Source organism: Lactuca serriola, chromosome 3 (assembly GCF_051521515.1).
Source record: "Lactuca serriola cultivar US96UC23 chromosome 3, Lser_US96UC23_V15, whole genome shotgun sequence".
Classification (NCBI taxonomy): Eukaryota; Viridiplantae; Streptophyta; class Magnoliopsida; order Asterales; family Asteraceae; genus Lactuca; species Lactuca serriola.
The window spans coordinates 133462394-133484363 of NC_136410.1; the positions used below are offsets into that span (position 1 = coordinate 133462394).

The 21970-nt window shown below is 30.7% G+C and overlaps 1 protein-coding gene across 1 annotated transcript; it reads left to right on the forward strand.

Moving 5' to 3' along the window:
- The first annotated feature begins 16640 nt into the window (after nt 1-16640).
- On the forward strand, nt 16641-21657 carry LOC145093169 (calcium-transporting ATPase 2, plasma membrane-type-like). Its single transcript, XM_079031241.1, has 7 exons — nt 16641-17465; nt 17746-17800; nt 17883-19816; nt 20251-20409; nt 20554-20725; nt 20832-21130; nt 21201-21657. Exons 1-7 carry the CDS (start codon nt 17289-17291, stop codon nt 21438-21440), a joined length of 3036 nt encoding a protein of 1011 aa, XP_078887367.1. The 5' UTR covers nt 16641-17288; the 3' UTR covers nt 21441-21657.
- The last annotated feature ends 313 nt before the right edge of the window (nt 21658-21970 follow it).

The window sequence follows — 21970 nt, forward strand, 5'->3', positions numbered from 1 at the left end:
AGAACCCAGATCTATGTATAGCATGAGCTGAGTATATAGTAATTGCATGTGAACGACCCGGCGAGTCGTTCATCGGACTCGGCGAGTCGAGTCGCGAGTCCCCGAGTTTTCCCTTTTTTGCGTGTTTGCGGAGTAGGAGTTATGAGTCATGGGTGTACTTAGTGAGTCGGAAGCCAGACTCATCCATGGAGGGACTCGGCGAGTCAATGCCCTGACTCAGCGAGTCCAAGACAATCTTCTTACCTCAAGAACAGACTCGACGAGTTGTTCATACAACTCGGCGAGTCTCAGCATAGAGTGTTCATCAGATGAAGATGAACTCGACGAGTTGTTCATGCAACTCGGTGAGTAGGATGAAGGACCTTTGGACATCAATTTAGAAGGAGAACTCGTCGAGTCAATTCCTAACTCGTCGAGTAGAGACGGGATTAAGGACAATCGAATGGATAGGGACTCGACGAGTTGGCAAGCCAACTCGGCGAGTCGGGTCAACTGGAAGCTGACTTTGACTTGGACTTTGACCTGGTCAAGGGTAAAATGGTCATTTTACCCTAAGTACAACTAGCAGTGTTTGACTGAACGTTTTGTGGGAATTATAGCCGGAGGACTTCTGGAACAGCAGCAACAGCAGTAAACAGTCAGTTCCCGCTCTAATCAGCAACTACTTTGAGGTGAGTTACTTTCCAGTAGCGGTGGGTCTACGACCACAATGCCGGCCCACCAGTAGGAGTTGTATGTTAGATGATTGTCTTTGTGATATCATCTAGGTTTGCTACTACCTGATATGTTATATGCTCGCATAATATGTTAAATGTGATAGTAGTAGAGTTCGGTCGTTAGGACCGAAGGGTAGTCAGCACCCCAGAACGGCTTGACATGGGTAGTCAGCACCCCATAATGGCTTGACACGGGCAGGGCGGCACCCCAGAATGGCCGCACGGGTAGGCCGGCACCCCAGAATGGTCGTACCGGGTAGGTCGGGCACCCCAGAATTGTCTGGCAGTATGTATGCTATGTGGATATATGGTATGTGGTACAGTGGGGGAACTCACTAAGCTTCGTGCTTACGGTTTTTAGTTGTTGCTTCAGGTACCTCTTTTGTCAAGGGGAAGGAGCTGGCGCGGTAGCGGCGCATCGCACACATGCTTTTGTTTTCCGCACCACGAGACATTCTGGGATTTGTACTCTGACATTTTGATTGATTACATGTTTTGGTTTTCAGACATAGTATATGTTTATGAAATGGATTGATCAAACAATGTTTATTTACAAATGATTTTACTAAATATTGATTGAAAAATGAAATTTTTGGACGTAAAAAATGGGTCGTTACACATTCATAATTAAATATATAGACAAACATCCAAAACATCATGGCCAATTTGAGGTACATTATAAATTACAATTATATTACACATATCATATTAAATTATATTGACTATTGACTATTTTCTTTTTTTACAACTTAAACTTTTTAAATCGGATCAAAAACTTCTTTGTTCTTGCTAAAAATTTGAATTGACAAGAATTTTATGTAGACATTGTTGCTATGTTTTAAGAATGGAAAGTGTGGAGAGTTATCCAAAAGAATATTTGACAAAAAGATGGATAAAAGATGTGGTACCACGATACATGAATACTTATAAAATACCAAATGTCCATACAAAAGAAAAGAAAGAAGAAATTCAATCTGTTATACGGGAACTAGAATTTGCAATGGAGTTCTGCATTGATAGGCTGATGAATGACTTTGACAAATTGATCTTGTTCAGAAATGATATGAATGAGAAGATGAAAAAGGTTGACAATGAAACAAAAAATGCAAAATCAATGAAAAACACAAAAGTTATTGAGACTTTGATGGGTATGGAACAAAAGGAGAAAGTAAACATATTAGCTCCTACATTAATCAATAACCAAGGTGTTCGAAAAACAAAGAAAATAATGAAGGGGAAGAAGAAGATTGGTGCTGAAAAAGCAAAGAAGAATGAGAGAAAATGTCTTAAATGTGGTAAATATATAAAATACGACACAAGTGAAAAACATGATGCACATAATTGCCATAAATTCGCAACAGAAGAAGCGAGATCTAATGTTTGATAGATATTAAATTTGTTTGATATATTTTTAACAAAAGAACTATATACTGATTAATAAGTTTGTTTGATGTTTTAAATAAAATGATGTTCTAAATATTAAGTTCTTATTGAATCATTTTACCCTTATATTTTTTATGCAAACAATTTAATTCAAATATGAGTTATAAAGTAGTTGATAAGATTGTTTGAATGTTTAAATAAAATAATGTTCTAAATGGTAAAATCTTTCTGAATCTTTTTATGTTTATCTTTTTGATGCAAAAATATTGATCCAAAATTATAGATACAATTTTTTAATAAGATTTGAAATTTGATTCACAAAAATAAAAAATTGTGCTTCATTAATTTATGAATGAAATATTTTAATAAAAATGTTTGATGGTTTGATTAAAATGATGTTCAAAATAACAAATTCTTTTTGATTCTTTATATATAAATAAACTTTTGATGCAAGTTTTTTGATCCAAAATATTATTTATAAGTTTTCAATAAGATTAAAAATTGTATTCAAATAAATATACAATTTTTTTTTAAATTAAATGGTGTTATAAATGATAATTTCTTTTTGAAACTCTATATTTTTTTTATTCAAAAACTTTGATCCAAAAAAGTAGTTATTTAACATTAATTTATTAAAGATTAAAAAAATATTAGTGGAATAAAAACAATTTTGGTTCATGACTTTATACATGACATTTTTAATATAATGTAAGGCATTTAATTTATAAAATCATAATAAAATTTTGAAACAATGAAATTTCTCATCATCAAACTATGAATAAAATATGGTTTAAAATAAAAATATACAATTTTGAATTAACTATAATAGTATTTATCTTAAAAACACATTGAGCCACACTTCTTAATTGTAGAATGCTTAAAAACATATTGGGACACATACTAACATACATAAAGTTTTTTTTATATTATTTTTCTTAACTAAGAAAGTATTTGACTTAAAGTGTCGCTAAAGTCTCTTTAATAGGATATCACCACAAGAAAAATAATAATATTATATTATTCATGGTAACGGAATAAAAAAATATATGTTAATATCAATTATATTTTTATGAATAATTTGAATCAAAAAAATTATAAAACACAATTTTGTATCATATCATAAGTAAATCATAGATTATCATATCATGGTGATCATTAAAAAAATATACATATAAATTTTAAACATAAAACAAACAAGTATACTTATATAGACTTCTTTAGCATCATTATAAACCAACATTTATTTCATAGCATAAGTGTATCATAGTTTACCATATGATGGTGATCATCAAAAACAAAAAATAAAACATACATATAAATTCTAAACAGAACACAAACAAGGATACTTATATAGTATTCTTTATCAAACCACATAAAAACCAAAATATTTTCAAGAGGAGACACATCAAATAATCAGAGAACAGTTATTGCTTTAACCCTCACATCAACTTCATGTAAATGACCTTCATTGTAAACCTTCTTCCTCTTGTAGCTTGTTAGATTATCATAATCGTCAACAATTGTAACAAAAGAAGCTTTGCATGAATTCATGTCTGACAACAACATCTTACAAACATATTTCCACGTGTCTTATCAAGCATAACCCACTGTCAACATCATTGTCTTTAGTCTGCCAGTCCATTTGAAACGTTTCCATCTTCATTATATTGAATGAATTGACTTGAGGATGATCCAAAATAGTCAAATATTGTTTAAACGTTGTCTTCTACATAAGCAAATTTTTTATTAGTATAAAAAAACAAAACAAAAAATAAAAATAAAACAAACAAAAATAATTACCAAATTATCAAGAAAACCCCGATATTTTGTAGGGATCCTTCATGTAGTCATGTTGTTATCAATCATTTTGATCTTTCCGTTGATTAAATAAAAAACAATCAAAAAGTAATGTACTTTCCTAAGAATAGGAAAGAATACTTGTTGAAAAAATAAAATGTTAAAAAATAATATATATATATATATATATATATATATATAATTTAATTAAAATAAAGAAATATAAAAATAATTAATTAAGATACCAAATTAACACGTAAACTTTTCCAAATGACTTTGAATTCTGTCTACAAGTTGTGCATTAATATTATCCGTCCTCTTGAAAACAATATTTGTCTAACAAAATGAAAAAAAAATTATAAAATATAAAATATATATATAAAAAACAATACGGATCATACCATAAGTGAGCATGGCATGAAAAACCTTGAAGGAGTAGTGTGACTGCGACCTTTATATTTTTCAAGATCATTCAGAAAAACAGACCATACATCATTAACACCTCTGTGAATCCTACAACCCGGTATAAGAGACTCCATCAAAAAATCGATATCAAGTAATCTAACAATTTCAGACAAGATAAACAATAAATTGAACTTCAAATACTTCCATTAATAAAAAAAACGAAACAAAGCAGAGAAAGATGAATACATGAAAGAAAGTATAAATAGTTCAATTAACTAAACAACGATATCAAAATGTGACAATATTAAATAATCTAACAATTTCAGCAATGACAATCAATAAATGGAACTTAAAACAAATCAATTAACAGAAAATCGAACCAAATCACATAGAGAAAGACGAATACAAAAAATATAGCAAAAAAAGGGTTTCGTAATAATTAAGAAAATGAAAGAACTGAAACAATGACAAATAATCGATCAATCTGAACAACAATATAGCAAAAACTAACAATAAAGACTTTGATTATACATAAAGAAATCAAACACGAACTTAATAACATAAAAACTAAAAAACAAAAGAGTACTTGCTTCCATAAGATCAACTAGAGAATTGCGAAGATTAAACACGATGATTGAAAAAGTATTACGACTTCGAACAATAGGATTATACGATCGATGCTTGATACATTTAGAAATGACTGAGAACTTGATACAGTGAGAAAGAACGAAGAAGAATGAAGAAAATGAGGGGGGGGGATTAAATCACACAGTAACGAGGATTTTATTTTTCCGAAGAACGATTAAGCCCTCAAAACAATCACCCCTCCCAGTAAAATGGCAAAAAGTTTGATATAATTTAAAAAATGTCACCGCCATTTTTACGAAAAATACAATTAAATAAAAAAAATATCATAGCCCTTCAAATTTTTAGATGGAGAGTCATGATTAATCCTCACAGTCCTCAACGAAAAAGGAGTTATCACTCGATCCTCTCTCTCTCTCTCTATATATATATATATATATATATATATATATATATATATATATATATATATATATAGAGTTAGGTTCAAATGTTTTCACTATCTATTGTGTGCATGTATGACTGATTCTGGACCAATCATTTTAGTTATTTTAAGAAAGTAATTAATGCATATTAAATGTTGAAGATGTAATTAATACCTATTATATCTTCAACATGTAATATGCATTAATTACTTTCTTAAAATAACTAAAATGATTGGTCCAGAATCAATCATACATGCACACAATAGATAGTGAAAACAAAATAACCTAACCCTATATATATATATATATATATATATATATATATATATATATATATATATAACCAATAACTTTCCTACATCTGGTAGTGCTGTGCGTTGATCTTCGAGTTGTGTACACTTATGATAACTTGATCATTTGAGCTATTAAATTTGCTTTGGAAATTGGATGTTTTTAACGGCCTAATTGAAATCTGCTTTTCTAAGTTCAATAAACTGGTTCAAACAGTTTTTTACTGGTTCTATCAATCCGGTTCAATCCGGTTTTTAAAGAACCGTCCGGTTCGACCCGGTCTAAAAATTGGCATAAAACAGATCGTTCTTGAATCACTCTCGTCCCTGGTTCTAGTCTTAATCGGTTTTTAAACAACTTTTTGACACCATTAGATGTATTTTAGCCAACTTTAAAGATTCTTAACTCCGACGTATGATCTCCAAAGAACATTTATCACATCCAAAATAGTGAAATACCACATACTTTCCAATTTACTATTTTTTATGCATCTCTTTGTCAAGTTTGAGTATCGACTTCAATTTGTAAATCTTACATATTTATTTACCATTTCGAACTTTATTTCCCTTCTATTCACATTTCATTGTTTTTACTTTTGCATATCACTTCCATTATACAATTATTCCTTATTTCACTCTTGCCAATTATTAACTTCTACATGAAATGCTAATCGTATATATTTGTCTTTTTTTCATTGAGAAAGTGTATGCAATTTAACAAATTACTTCTACTTAATTTGTGTCTAGCATTTCCATAGATTAGCTTAATACAACTTGACATTATCAAATTTCGTCACCATTTGCATAACATAAACCAATTAGTATGCTCTTGAACTTCTTTCATTCTATCCTTTAAATCTCAATTTAAATCATTAAGTTTGACTTATTAGAAAGGTCAATTTGTGAATATCCGACTATTAACATATATGCATTCGCTTCTTTATTGATTATAGCTCATCCTTTCAAATATCTAAAGCTAATTTTATCATATATATTAATGAATCCCAAACAATTTCATGTTTCTAAAGTCTAAACACAATTCTCCTAGGGTTAGGAAAACACCTTCAAGATTATGTCCACGAGTAGAAATCACGAGTGTTTTGCTACTCCCATAAGAAATTCGATCATGGGTGGTCATCTCCGGCCAACCATCGCCATCGCCGACCACCGGCATAGACTAGCGCCGCTGTTCTCCTCGTCTTCTTCTCGTTGGTCTCTTCTTTTTTCTTATTTTTGTGGCCCATTTGCCCATGTCAAAGATTTTGATCATTTAATAAATCCAACTCTTGCTACAATGAGAATTCCACATTTGACCCTTTTCTTTTATTTCTTTTCTTAAATTCCGAAAATAACATTTGAATTACCAAAATTTTATTTTCTTCCCTTTTAATATTAATCCTCAATAATACATCATATTAAAAATCCGTACTTAACTTTTTTTTAAATATAAAGTTCTATGTATTAAGAATTGGGCTTAAGACATTTTGGTGGGCTAAATAACTTATAGACTAACTTAGTTAAGCCCAATGATTCCATTTATCATGGACTAACTTCCTCCATGGCTCTACATCTACTTTCATCTCTATTTTTTCTTGGCTCTTCTTCCATTGGCTCCTTCTCTTAAAACAATTCTCATTTGAAATTAAACTTGCGTTTAATGTAATCCATTTCACGTTTTGTACTCAAGCATTTTGTAGTAACTTTAAACCAGAAAATGTGCTTATGTGCCTTGTTGTTTCTTGGTGTTCTTGTTCAAATTTAAACTTGAAATGCGTCTTAATCATAGACGAGTTATATATAGACAGACAGAGCCTATCAATTTTGTCGTTATACTTATAATAAACTGGTTTTTTTAGTTTCTTGGTGTTACTTGTGTTGCGTTTAAAACATGCTTTGTCTTTTGCTTCCTAATATTTGATTTATTATACTAACTATTAAAGTATTGTTATGTTATATATTGCAACTATTTGTGTGACCAATATATTATATGAGTTAATTTTTAAAAAAAATGTTAAATATAAATGTTAAAATATTTGAAAACTTTTAATTTATAAGAAAATAAGAAAAATAATGATTATTATAAAGAAAATGTTTTTTATATTTTAAATTTAAACAAATAATTTAAATAAAGAAAATATACTAATTAGCTTTAATTTTGGGAAATTTGAAATTAAAAGGTAAGTTTATTGGTGAAATTAATATTCATTTATTACTACATTTATTGCAATTATTACATTAAAATATTATGTGAAATTTAATAAAATAGAAAAACTCATAAAATGAGATGTAGAAAAAATTTAATTCAAAATAACTATAAAATGACATTTGGCAAATTGAATAATACTGTGACAAGTGACAAAAAAACATTTATTTATTAGAGAGGATAAGATAAATTTTGTAAATCATTCATGAAAAAGGTTGCAAGATTTATTAGTTATCGGGTGTTGTGTTCGATACTTCTATCGCTTCTGGAGCTTTTCATAATGTCTAAAATTGTGCTCCTACGACACAGAAGAAGAACGCAAGCGAAAAGTGGAGTATCTCTCTACGTTTGTATATGTGTGTGATGTATATTTTGAAATTAAAAATTAAAAAATAATAGAGTATGAAGATTGATAGAAGGTGAAAGCAAAATACCACCGTACGAGATATATACATACCAAGTTTAATGAATTGATCAACTTTGCTAGTGTCACACGAGATTCTATATCTGAAAAAAAAATGTTAATGATATTGTTTGGGTTGATTATTTGAATGTATGAAACTTCTTAAGTCTGATAATTTTATTAATATTTTTGACTTATTATACTAACTAATAAAGTATTGTTATTCTATATATTGCAGCAAGATAAAATTTTCTAATCATTCAAGAAAAAGGGTCGCAATATTTGTTCCTTACTTCTGAATGTTGAATCCTCTGATGCACAAAAAAAGCGTAGAAGAAAGGACGAGTATCTTTTTTTTTTTTTTTGTGTGTGTGTGTGTGTTTATGTATGTATTTGTATGTTGTATTGTATTATTAGAAATAACAAAAACTAGAAAATGAGAATGGAGAGAAAATTAACAATTCTAATTTAAATGCAATTTGTATAACGCGGCCTTCCAGGCAAAGGGGCCCGATTATTCCAAATAAAATGAATGTAATTTGATGTATCAAACCAATTACATTTCGTTGTGAGTTAATCCACCAAGCCAAACCCATTTGCCAACTCGATCTGAAATGCTTACCCATTAAATATCCATGACATAATTCTGAAATTGATTGAACTCCTCAACTGATTCAGATTCTCTTTTCCAACTCCAACTCGAATCAACTGTGTCACCCAATTAAACGTATTGAAACTAGACCAAAGTATAATCTTATGATTTAACAAAAACATGCACCACATCACAACAAATTATTGTTCTCTTTGAAGACCAAAATTGCATTGGAAAGATAGAACAATCATATAAGCAAACAATATCACATCCATAATGATATATGTGGAAATAAATCAGCTTTTCGTCTTTCTCGTTATGCTTGCTTTAGAACAAACAAAATGGCGAATAAATATTGAAAACATATAAGTAGAAAACCGAACATTATATTATAAGAAAAACATTATATTATAAGAAAAACAATTTGCATTTAATCTTGCTATTATACTATAATAATCGAAACAAAAAGGTAATATTCCCTCAACTTACAACGAATCAACACTTAAACACCCCCCCCCCCCCCCCAAAACATTCAAATTAGATCATTAGATGTAGGAGAAGGTTCCTCGATTTGCTTATACATGGTTAGGGTTTGACGTACAAGATTTTTATCTGGGAGGTAGTAATTTTGAGCAACATAGATCCCAAACAAGGTTCCCCCCATGAAAGAGTAATGTATTACTACTTGCTTCCCGCATTTCGCCAACAAGATTCCCCCAATTAACCACTTATTATCCTGAAAATCATCTTAGTTGGATTATGTCGTTGGGAAGATTCAAAAGTTGAAAACGAAATAAATAGAGATTTAGAAAATTTTACCTTTTCTTTCTTGGACAACAATCTATAGTAGATGGTAGCGGAAGAAATTCAAAGGGAAAAAATAGACATTTGTATTGGATGATACGTTTTTTTTAACGACAGTTTTACTGGTTAGATGTTAGTGTTAATACTTCAATTCATATTAGTACAAGGATCGTTTGAGTTATTCCTAATTGGCGTATTGGATTATACGTTTGAGTTAGTGGGTTTTGGAATTTGGTTATTCCATTCGGGTAATCCAACAAATGATACAACTTATGGATCCGAAGGATGGATCAATTTAAAATACATAGAACCAAAATCATTTTTTTTCTTTATTTTATTTATCATCTTCATAATCCTAAAATAAAAAAATATTTCAATTATCCTTTATTTTTCAAAAGTTTGTGGATCCTCCAAACTACTTCATTTAATCCCCAAAATTTCTTCATTTATTTCTCCTTTTTTGTATAAGAGTTTGTGAACCTAAAAAAAATACTTAATTTACTTGTCTTATATTTTTTTTAACCATTAAGTTTTATTTTTGAAAATTCAAAAAATAACACATCAACTCTTAATAATTCAGAAAATAATACATCAATTCATAATAATTCATAGAATAATACATCAGTTCTTAATAATTTACATAATAATGCATCAAAATTTTAATAATTTGTAGAATAATGCATCAAAATTTTAATAATTCAGATAATACTTATAAATTCTCATTCATAACTTCTAAATTTTTATTTACTTTCATTATAAATTATCATTCAAAGGTGGCGGGTATCGCCACATTAGAATTTTTTTCGGATAAAGTAAATTATAATTTTTATGCTTTATGTTTGTATTATGTCGAGTAAACAAAAATGATCATTAACAAAGTATTTTTAGGTCTTCGAGTCTCAGGAAGAATTCCATAGAAGAATTGATGGAATGGGTGCATAATTTGTAACGTTCTCTTGGGTTTTTTTCGTTTCTAATAAAAGATCCAAATCAACTCCAAAGAAGAAGATCTTATGTATACTAACTAGTTGTGATACCCCGTATAATATACGGGTTGATTAAAACAAAATGGTAAATACAAATGATTAAACAAGAAGTTTTATTTAAATTTGAAATTTGAAATAAGTATAAATTAAAAAGAAAATGAAAAAATTAAATTAAAATTATGTGTTTAGTTGTCAGACCCGTATATTAAATGTATTAATTATAACAAAATTTTAAATACAAAGGTTTCAATTGTAAATTTATTTAAAATTGAAATTGAAGTTTGAAATTTGAAATTTAAAATTTGAAAATAATATAGTTATTATGGTATGTTTAATTTATAGAAACTAAATTAATGGTATATATTCAATAATAATAAATAAAGTAAATGACAAGTGGAAAATAAATATCTCAAAATTATGACAAAATGACATGTGGCATAATGCATGAGATTGTGACAAGTGGCAAAAAAAAAACCTTTATTTATTAAAGATGATTGTTTTCAGAAACAATCTAAACATGGAAAGCTAAGAAACCTAAAGGAGCTAGCCATGCCGTCTACAAATACGATTGGTGATCCGTATCAACACGTGGACATCCTACCTCGAAGGCAAAAAATTTGAATATAAATTACTATTTTATAACCCGTGGGAACCACGGTTATAAAATTAATCAAACTTTTATATTAAAAACTCAAAATTATTAATAAGTTATTTTAAATAAATTATTAATTTAAAAGATATTTTTATTAGTTATGTGAAATTATAATCATTGATTCAAATAAATATATAAAATTAATTTTTAATATATATTAGATATTTTTATTTGTGAATTAATGAAAACAATAATTTAAAGTTTAAAATTTAAAATAGAATCACATTAATGAGGATGTCTAATAAATTTAAAATGGAAAACTAATAAATTGACAAGTGGCAACACATTAATTAAAATGTCTAATATGATGACACATGAAAAAAGAGCTACTCTTTTATTAGTATAGAGATGTAGATCCTCCTAGTGAAGATCCCCAATAGTTTTCCAAAAGTGACACAATTTGTTCGGTTAAAAATTACACATAAACTTGACCAGTCCCGATATAATGTCCGCATGCATAAAAAGTATTAGAGTAAATTACATGAATGGTCCCTATGGTTTAGGGTAATTTGCACGTTTGATCCATAACTTATTTTTTTAACTCATAAAGTCCTTACTGTTTACTTTTGTTACATGCTTGGTCATTGTCTTACCTAAAAAGACTATTTTTGCCCTTTATTTTTTTAATTTATTTAAACAAACAGACCTCCAACCCCACCCCCTCACTTTACTTTACATAACTCACTATTTTTTCCTATTTAAATAATAGTCTTTTTAGGTAAGAAAATGACCAAGCGCGTAACAAAAACAAATAGTAGTGACCAAGTGTGTAATAAAAACAAACAGTAGGGACCTTTCAAGTTAAAAAAAAAAATAAGTTATGAACCAAGCGCGCAAATTACCCCAAACCATAGAGACCATTCGTGTAATTTACTCAAAATATTATTGTCATGCATACATGTCACAAGTTACGGTTATGTTGCATCCGTATCGAAGATATACAAAATGTAAACGGAAATTATGGTTTCGAGTAATCACTTCTTGTCTCGGTTTATATGAAGATGATCGACCCTAAATCAGGAAAGAGTTAGCTGATGAGAATGATACACACTTTGAGGAATATGCGATCATGTTTGATAGGGACTAGGATGATGTTTACCAATCATTACGTTTCAATAGCTCTCCAGCACCAACCAAGTATTGGATGATTTTGTCCGAAGTAGGTATCCTGATGGTTGCAAGATATAATATTGTCTTGCATTGTTTAAGTAATCGATCATGCATGACGTACATACCCCTTTGGAGAACTCCATCTACGTATGCCCATCAACATCCAATTATCATTGCTCTCATAAATGATAACCATTTTGTCAAAATATCATTAAATGTATAAATATATTTTTAAAGGTATAACAAATTTATTTATTTATATTTAAACATATAAAAAGCGCAGTTATTAGTCTTCATGAATAAAAACATTTTTATATGTTATATGTATAAAAACATTATATATATATATATATATATATATATATATATATATATATATATATATATATATTAAAACGTATTTATTATTATTTTATAAATAAAAACGTTATACATATAAAAAAACATTCTTTATACGTTAAAGTATATGTTTTTATACGTTTATAAACTAAAACACAAAAAAAAGTTTTTTGGATGATTTACTTTGGTTCTTTTTTGAATGTATAAAAAAATATTTATACATTTAAAAAATGATTTTATACGTTAAAGAATATGCTTTTATAGATTTAAATATTAATAAATACATATATAATATATATTTATATGTATATGTTATGTATAAATAACATTTTTATAAGTAAATACGTTTTTAAAAGTATAATTAATGTTTTTAGACGTTTTAATAAAAATGTTATTTATGCGTATAAAATATTTTTCATACATATAAAACGTTTTTATATATAATATATACATATAAAGATGTATTACTTGTATAAGTATCTTTACACACGTTTAAATATATATAAATACACATTGTAAATACAAATACATTTAAAAATATACGTAAAAATTCATAAAAAATATAATAACTAGGGTTTGGACCATCCGTGCGTTGCTGCGGAAGCTCCGGTATGTTAAAAAACACAGTTTGACACCATATATACAACGAAGATGATTAAATCATATAAAATGGAGCACAAAAATATCAAAATAAAACATGGATACAAACAATTGACTTGAAAGTGTATCTTTAAGAAATTAATAAAAAAAAGATTATTAAAAAATTATATAAGGGGCCAAAATGTAACTTTAAAATATAGTAAATGACCAAATTATAATATATAAAATACTAATAATTTAACTTTAAAATTATAAGGGTTGAAAACTGTTAAATAAAAATTAATTAAGGAGAAAGAATATAAATATATATAAATTTTAAAATTATAAGGATAAAAATTGTTACATCAAAATTAGTTTAGGGGCACAAAATATAAAAAGAAATAAAAGTAATGGGAGGAAAATGAAAAAAGAATTGAAAGTACGAAATCCTTTTGATGCTTGTTGAATGAATAGTGAATCCTCTCACGTATAGATTTTGGTAATTAAAATATACTAGGGTTTGGACCATCCGTGCATTGCTGCAGAAACTCCGATATGTTAAAAAACACAGTTTAACACCATATATATAAAGAAGACGATTAAATCATATAAAGTGGAACACAAAAATTTCAAAATAAAACATGGATACAAACAATTGACTTGAAAGTGTATCTTTAAAAAATTAATAAAAAAACAGATTATTAAAAAATTATATAAGGGGCCAAAATGTAACTTTAAAATATAGTAAGGGGCCAAATTATAATGTATAAAATACTAATAATTTAACTTTAAAATTGTAAGGGTTGAAAACTGTTAAATAAAAATTAATTAAAGAGAAAGAATATAAATATATATAGATTTTAAAATTATAAGAATAAAAATTGTTACATCAAAATTAGTTTAGGGGTACAAAATATAAAAACAAATAAAAGTAAAAGGAGGAAAATGAAAAAAGAATTGAAAGTATGAAATCATTAGTGAATCCTCTTGCATACCAATTTTGGTTATATATATATATATATATATATATATATATATATATATATATATATATATATATATATATATATATATATATATATATATATATATATAAAGTCGTATAAACACATTACCAAATGTACTTACATTTTAATTTTAATGTATTTATATATTTAAAAACATATTTTTATATTTAAAAAAAATATTTAAGCATTTACCAATGTATTTATACAATTGAAATTCTATGTGTACCTTCAATACGAAATTTATATATTTTTATATGTTAAAAAATATATTTATTTGTATTTAATTGGTATAAATATGTATTTATTTTGTATAAAAATGATAACAAAATGAATTTTTCACATTAAAAAATGTAGTCATTTTTATACGTTAATTAAAAAATATTTTTTTTATGTTTAAATATTAATAAATATGGTTTATATAAATATAATACTAATAACAATAATAATAATAATAACTAGAGAAGTGTGCTCATGCTTCATATGGTTCAGAAGTGGTTGTCGTATTCCTTTTCATTATTAAGACATTATACTTTGAGACATCTACTTGATTACTTTTTCATTTGTTCCTTAAACCTTCCTTTCTTTACGGGAGTCGGGATTGAAATAACACGCTTATCATATGAATTCTTGAGAGAGTTTTTATGTTTGTTTATGTTTGTTCTAAAGCTACATTGTGAAGTTTCATGGTTGTATTTTGTCTCATTCAAATCCACCAAGCGGCTTGCTCTTGACATACTGCTGCCCGAGTAGCTTTCGGCCATCCCCTTTATAGGAAAACTCACAGATTCTGCCTGAGACAACGATAATTGTTTCTTCCTTCTTTCATGTCTAATATCTTTCTTATGCGAATTCTCTTTCTTATGCAAATTCTGATAACCCGTTCCTAGTTTTCATGTACTACAGATTGTAGGTTTCATAAATCTAAGCATCTTCGACGACAATGGCATTTTCGTAATTACATCTTCAATTTTTGATTTCTCGATCAAACCTGATGATTTCTTTGTTACATAATCCAATTTTCTGATTCAACTTCTTGATTACTTTTACGCTTGTCTTCAGTCTCTTGTATCTCATGTTGCAAGTCAGTCATGATTAATTCCTTAATTGTTCTTTCACAATCATCAAGCGGAAATTAAAGTGTTTATTTAAAAAAAAAATGAGAAATTAGAGTAATTTTGGCATTAAATTTTTTTATAAGTAAAATGACCAATAAGGTTAATATTACAATACGTATATATACCATTTTTTTTCAAAAAAAAACATGGTTACAATAGGGTTTATATTTTCTTTAATTTCCAATAAAAATGAATTGAATAATTTTTATACTAATAATGGCTGATTATTTATATTTTTTCACATCATATAAAAACTACCAACTTATAAACACTTTATAATAAAAAACACGCATTGAATAATTTTTTTTACCTAAGCTATTGCTAATATTATACCCTTGATTTAACATAAAACAATGAGACAATAATAACTTTTTGTAAGGACATTGATATGATGAATATACCGACTCGCCTGACAAATTTTAATCACAAAACCTCCTCACAGATACACTGATACCTAAGAATACACCAATTTCTAATCAATCTAACCTCTCTGGTGACGTGTCTTCTTGATAAAGTTCAAAGTTTTTGGTTTGCTTTTTTCTTTCCTGTGACTGAGTGATGTGGAGAGGGAGTTTGATGGGTTTTTTGTTCATCTGGTAAAGGGAAGAAGATCACAGGCAGTAGTGGGGAATATCACATATCTGTGTTTTTATACCTTCTTCGGACCTGACCGACTTCACCGATGAAGTTCTCCTTCCACCACCTCCGTTCCACTGACGAACATATCTGAAGCGTCTGTACCCAATGGAGCACAAGAAATTATCATTCATCACAAAGCTTCCAGTAATCATGGCAATGATCAGAGAAATTGGATATTGAGCTGTTGTCGATCGGAGAAATCGTCGATAAGAGATCTATTGGAAGCAAATGGGTGGCTGAAGAATCAAATATTAAGCTGTTGTCGCCGGTGGAGGCTTGGACAGAAGTGGAAGATGGTCTTGTTGGAGAGATTTTTGAAGATGAAGACTGAAGAGGCACCTGGTGGATTAGGTTGGAGAGAAATAGAGATACACAGAGAAGGATGGTACGACGGGGGTTGGTTGGTGTGCCCAATTTTTTGTTTTTAATTTTTAATTAATAAAGTATTAAAATAAATATAATAAAATATAAAAAAGAAATTAAAAGGGCAAAAAAAATTTTTTAAGTTTTTTTGGACCAAAATTATAAAAAATTCTTTATTTTGGATCTTACATGCAAAAGTTGAAAACTTTTGGACCTTATCCAAAGTTGTTGTGAAACCTTAGGGACCAATTTTGTAGTTTAGTCTATTATTATTCATCAAAATAAAATAGAAAAACGAAAAACAGAGCCCGGTCATTACGTTTCCGTACATTTCGTGACACTGTAATGATAAAGAAGGAAGGAAACCGTTATAAACTAACAACACTCCTCCATAGCTCGCTTCCCTCATATCTCTCACGAAAATTCGGATCTTCGCCATCAATGTTAAATCTCCACACCTGATAACATTTTGCTCTTTGATCTACACGCATCGATCAATCAACCATTTTCTATTTCGTTTACCTTCTTTGGTGAACGTAAGATTAAGAAGACAAAGTTTCTTCCTATTTGCCTCGTTCATGTTTCAGAAATTGGAAGTGAGATTCACGGAAACCTCTTCAGATGCATATTGTCCCCCCTTTCTATATAATCATGATGACGATGTCAAGAATCTGATACTTTATTCATCAATTTTCCCAATTTTTGCATCTAATTTTTGAAGGTTTAATTATTACGCACATAATAATGCAATGTTGTTTGGAAATGAAGACAAATCGGTGTTGACTTCGGGGTATGATCGTTCAATTTCATCGAACAAAGTAGATTTGTAGGGAGATTTATACATCAAAGAAAATAATCGTTAGCGAGTGAGAGGGATTTAAGGGAGGGAAAAGTGATGGAGAATTATTTGAATCAGAATTTCCACGCAGTGAAAGCGAAACATTCTTCGGAAGAGGTATTACAGAAATGGAGAGGTTTGTGTCATATTGTCAAGAACCCTAAGCGACGATTTCGTCACACAGCCAACATCGTCAAGCGCAATGAAGCTGCTGCTATGCGGCGTACAAATCAGGTTATTAATTGTTACATTATTCCTCTTGTTTTATTAATTATGATTCACAATCACAAATTCTCAATTGATCATCGAATTCTACATGTTCCATTTTGATATCCAATACGTTGTGATTTACAGTTATTGTAATTCGTAATTTCTCGTTGAATCATGAGTCTATGAAAAATTGGTTGAAATCATACACAACTTCAATGAATTATAGATCTATATATTTATGATCAAAAGCTAATTTGATTCAACAACACATTAATGACTTACCAATTGTGCCTCAAATGATTAGGAGAAATTAAGGATTGCAGTTCTGGTGTCAAAAGCTGCATTCCAGTTCATACAAGGCAAGTTGTTCATACTTCTACATTCAAATTCCTCTTATTTCCCCCATCATATAATCCCTTTTCTTTTACACGATACACACAGGAGCACAAACCGGTGACTACAAGGTACCCGACGACGTTAAAGCTGCTGGTTTTGACATTTGTGCTGATGAAGCCGGGGCTTTAGTCGAAGGCCACGACCAAAAAAAGCTTAAATTCCATGGCGGAGTAGAAGGTCTTGCAGAGAAACTCAAAACATCAACCACTAATGGCCTTTCAGTCGACACTGAAGGAATAACACGTAGACAACAAGTCTTCGGAGTCAACAAGTTCGCTGAATCCCCACAACGAAGCTTCTGGGTGTTCGTATGGGAAGCTCTTCATGACATGACTCTCATGATTCTCGCTATGTGCGCTTTCGTTTCCCTAATCGTCGGCATAGCAACCGAAGGATGGCCCAAAGGGGCCCACGATGGGCTTGGAATTGTCGCAAGTATCTTACTTGTTGTTTTCGTCACTGCAACAAGCGATTATCGTCAATCTTTACAGTTTCGTGATCTTGATAAAGAGAAAAAGAAGATTTCGATTCAAGTTACTCGAAGTGGGTATAGACAGAAACTCTCAATTTACGATTTACTCGCTGGTGATATCGTGCACCTTGCTATAGGTGATCAAGTCCCCGCAGATGGTGTTTTTATTTCGGGGTTTTCCGTCTCCATTGATGAATCGAGTTTGACCGGAGAAAGTGAACCGGTGATGATTAGCGCCGAGAATCCATGGTTAATGTCCGGGACTAAAGTTCAAGACGGATCATGCAAAATGCTTGTTACAACAGTCGGAATGCGAACTCAATGGGGGAAATTAATGGCGACTTTAAGCGAAGGTGGCGACGATGAAACGCCGTTACAAGTCAAACTCAACGGCGTCGCAACTGTCATCGGAAAAATCGGTCTTTTCTTTGCCATCGTCACTTTTGCAGTTTTAGTCCAAAAACTACTCAACCGGAAAATCTCTGAAGGAACCCAATGGAACTGGATCGCCGACGATGCTTTGGAGTTGTTAGAATATTTCGCGATCGCTGTCACCATCGTCGTCGTCGCAGTCCCGGAAGGTCTCCCACTTGCCGTGACTTTATCCCTGGCGTTCGCGATGAAGAAGATGATGGACGACAAAGCACTCGTCCGCCACCTCGCCGCCTGTGAAACCATGGGCTCCGCCACCAGTATCTGCAGTGACAAAACCGGGACTTTAACCACTAATCACATGACAGTTGTCAAATCCTGCATTTGTTTAAACGCAAAAGACGTAAACAAAGAAGTAAAACACGGAATGCCCGATAAAGCGTTGAAGATTTTACTCCAATCGATCTTTAACAACACCGGCGGCGAAGTAGTGAATAACAAACAAGGGAAACGAGAGATTCTCGGGACGCCGACGGAGGCGGCGATTTTGGAGTTCGGGCTGTCGTTAGGCGGCGATTTCACGGCGGAGCGACAGGTGGGGAGTGTGTTGCGAGTGGAACCCTTTAATTCTTCGAAGAAACGAATGGGGGTGGTTTTGAAGCTTCCAGAAGGAACTATTAGAGCACATTGTAAAGGTGCTTCCGAGATAATATTAGCGGCATGTGATAAAGTTGTTAACGCTAACGGCGATGTGATTCCGTTAAATGAAGGTTCGTTGAAATATTTGAAAGGGACAATTGATGAATTTGCTAGTGAAGCTTTGAGGACTTTGTGTTTGGCGTATATTGATTTGGATAAGAATGTGAATAGTGAAACTCCGATTCCATCTAACGGGTATACTTGTATTGGAATTGTGGGGATTAAAGATCCTGTCCGTCCAGGTGTCAAGGAGTCAGTGGCGCTTTGTAGATCAGCTGGGATTACTGTGAGGATGGTTACAGGGGATAATATTAATACTGCAAAAGCTATTGCTAAAGAATGTGGAATACTTAGGGAAGGTGGTGTTGCTATCGAAGGTCCGGATTTTCGTGAGAAGAGTCTTGAGGAATTAAATGATCTTGTTCCTAAGATTCAGGTAAATAAAGAGTATGTAAGATTAACCAGTTGATAACAAATTTGGTCTAACATATCATGTATTTGAATTTTTTCCTAAGGAGTTATGTGGTTGATAAAAATATAGTTTATAAATAAAATTTAAAGGGTGTATGTTAGGAACTGTTTCATAAAGGTCCAAAGATAGGAATCAGTCTGTATTTCCCAATCAGTGTCTTTGATTTACTTCAAACCCTCCTAACTTGGTCCTAACTTTTGACCGAATCCACCACTTTCTTCGGAAAAAAGCTTCGTACTGAGTTTACTCTTCAGTTTTGGACCCAGTCCTCAGTCCAAGTGTTTGGTATCCATTTTTGCTTCTGGCTCAGTCTAAGCTTCTAACACAGTCTGTTAACAACTATCAAACGACTCATTAGCTCCTCTAGAAGAAAATGACTGATATTTTATTTTTTATAGGTAATGGCTAGGTCTTCACCTCTTGATAAACATACACTGGTGAAACATTTACGAACAACATTTGGGGAGGTTGTGGCTGTCACGGGTGACGGTACGAATGATGCACCCGCACTTCATGAGGCTGATATTGGGCTTGCAATGGGAATTGCTGGAACTGAGGTAAATGTTAATAGCAACATACTTTCCTTTCACTATCAATACAACAATGTGCTTTTACTGATAAAGGCGATGTATTTCAGTTTTAACCTATAACAACATACTTAACTACTTATATTTTGGATGATAACAAAATATCAAACTCAGGTAGCGAAGGAGAGTGCAGATGTTATAATTTTAGATGATAATTTCTCGACAATCGTGACCGTTGCAAAATGGGGGCGATCAGTGTACGTTAACATTCAAAAATTCGTACAGTTTCAACTAACCGTCAACATTGTTGCTCTATTGGTCAACTTTACTTCAGCTTGTATGACAGGTATCAATACTATACCATCCGGCCTTATAAAATTAAGGACTAAATATGTAAGTTACCCTAAATCATAGGGACAATTCATGTAATTTACTTTTTTTTTCTTCTGTAGGGAGCACACCACTGACAGCTGTCCAGCTGTTATGGGTGAACATGATAATGGACACATTGGGAGCACTGGCGCTAGCGACGGAGCCACCAAACGATGAGCTCATGAAGCGAATTCCGGTCGGCCGATCAGGCAATTTCATCAGCAACGTGATGTGGAGAAACATCTTCGGGCAGTCTACGTATCAATTCGTTATCATTTGGTTTCTTCAATCAAGAGGAAAAGAATTCTATGGACTTTATGGACCCAATTCCGATTTAATCCTCAATACCCTAATTTTCAACTCCTTCGTCTTCTGTCAGGTAATTAACAATCAAATTCAATTTGGGGAAAATATAGTTAATTGATAATTAAATATCGTTAATTTTGCAGTTGTTTAATGAGGTGAATTCGAGGGAAATGGAGAAGGTGAATGTGTTGAATGGGATATTTAGTAATAACGTGTTTATGAGTGTTCTTGGAGCAACTGCGGTGTTCCAGGTGATAATAATTGAGTTTCTGGGGACGTTTGCTAATACGACGCCGTTGACAATGAAGCAATGGTATTATAGTGTTTTGACTGGGTTTTTGAGCATGCCGATTGCTGTGGTGTTGAAGATGATTCCTATTTGAGTGTGTGTGTGTGTGTGTGTTTGCATGAAGTGATGATGAAAGGTGGTTTGGTTAGGACTAGAGAACATTATTTAAATTTCTTATGTAGTTGCTGAATATTTATTTCATGTTTCAAACATGGATTGTTTTTTTTTGGATTTATTAATTGTACTAAAATCAAAGTGTGGAAAACCTAGCAATTTAATTTCTTTGTTTAAATGGAATTCTTAGTAGAGCATGGATAGTGGTTTTTTAACAAGATTAATTTAATTTAATTTAATTTCTTTGTTTAAATGGAATATTTAGAGAAGCATAATTTAACAAGATTAAAGACTTTAGAGAATTGAAAAAACGAACCCAAGAAATGTACTATATAACGAAGGCCTTGGGAGATTATGTTTTTTTTTTTTTTTTTTTTTTTTTTTTTTTTTTTTTTTGGTTTAGAGGTTATTAAGGGCCAAGCAATAAATAAGCTCCTTCTTCTTCCTGGTTAGAGTAGATTATGTTTCCTTTGACTTGTTTTCATAAAGCAAGTTTGAGAGTGATTATAA

Bases quoted from the DNA above. Each gene is read 5' to 3' on its own strand.
- LOC145093169 (XM_079031241.1), top strand. From the start codon at position 17,289: ATGGAGAATTATTTGAATCAGAATTTCCACGCAGTGAAAGCGAAACAT. The intron at 20,410-20,553 runs GTAAATGTTAAT...TATCAAACTCAG, and splicing joins TGGGAATTGCTGGAACTGAG to GTAGCGAAGGAGAGTGCAGA. The intron at 21,131-21,200 runs GTAATTAACAAT...TTAATTTTGCAG, and splicing joins ACTCCTTCGTCTTCTGTCAG to TTGTTTAATGAGGTGAATTC.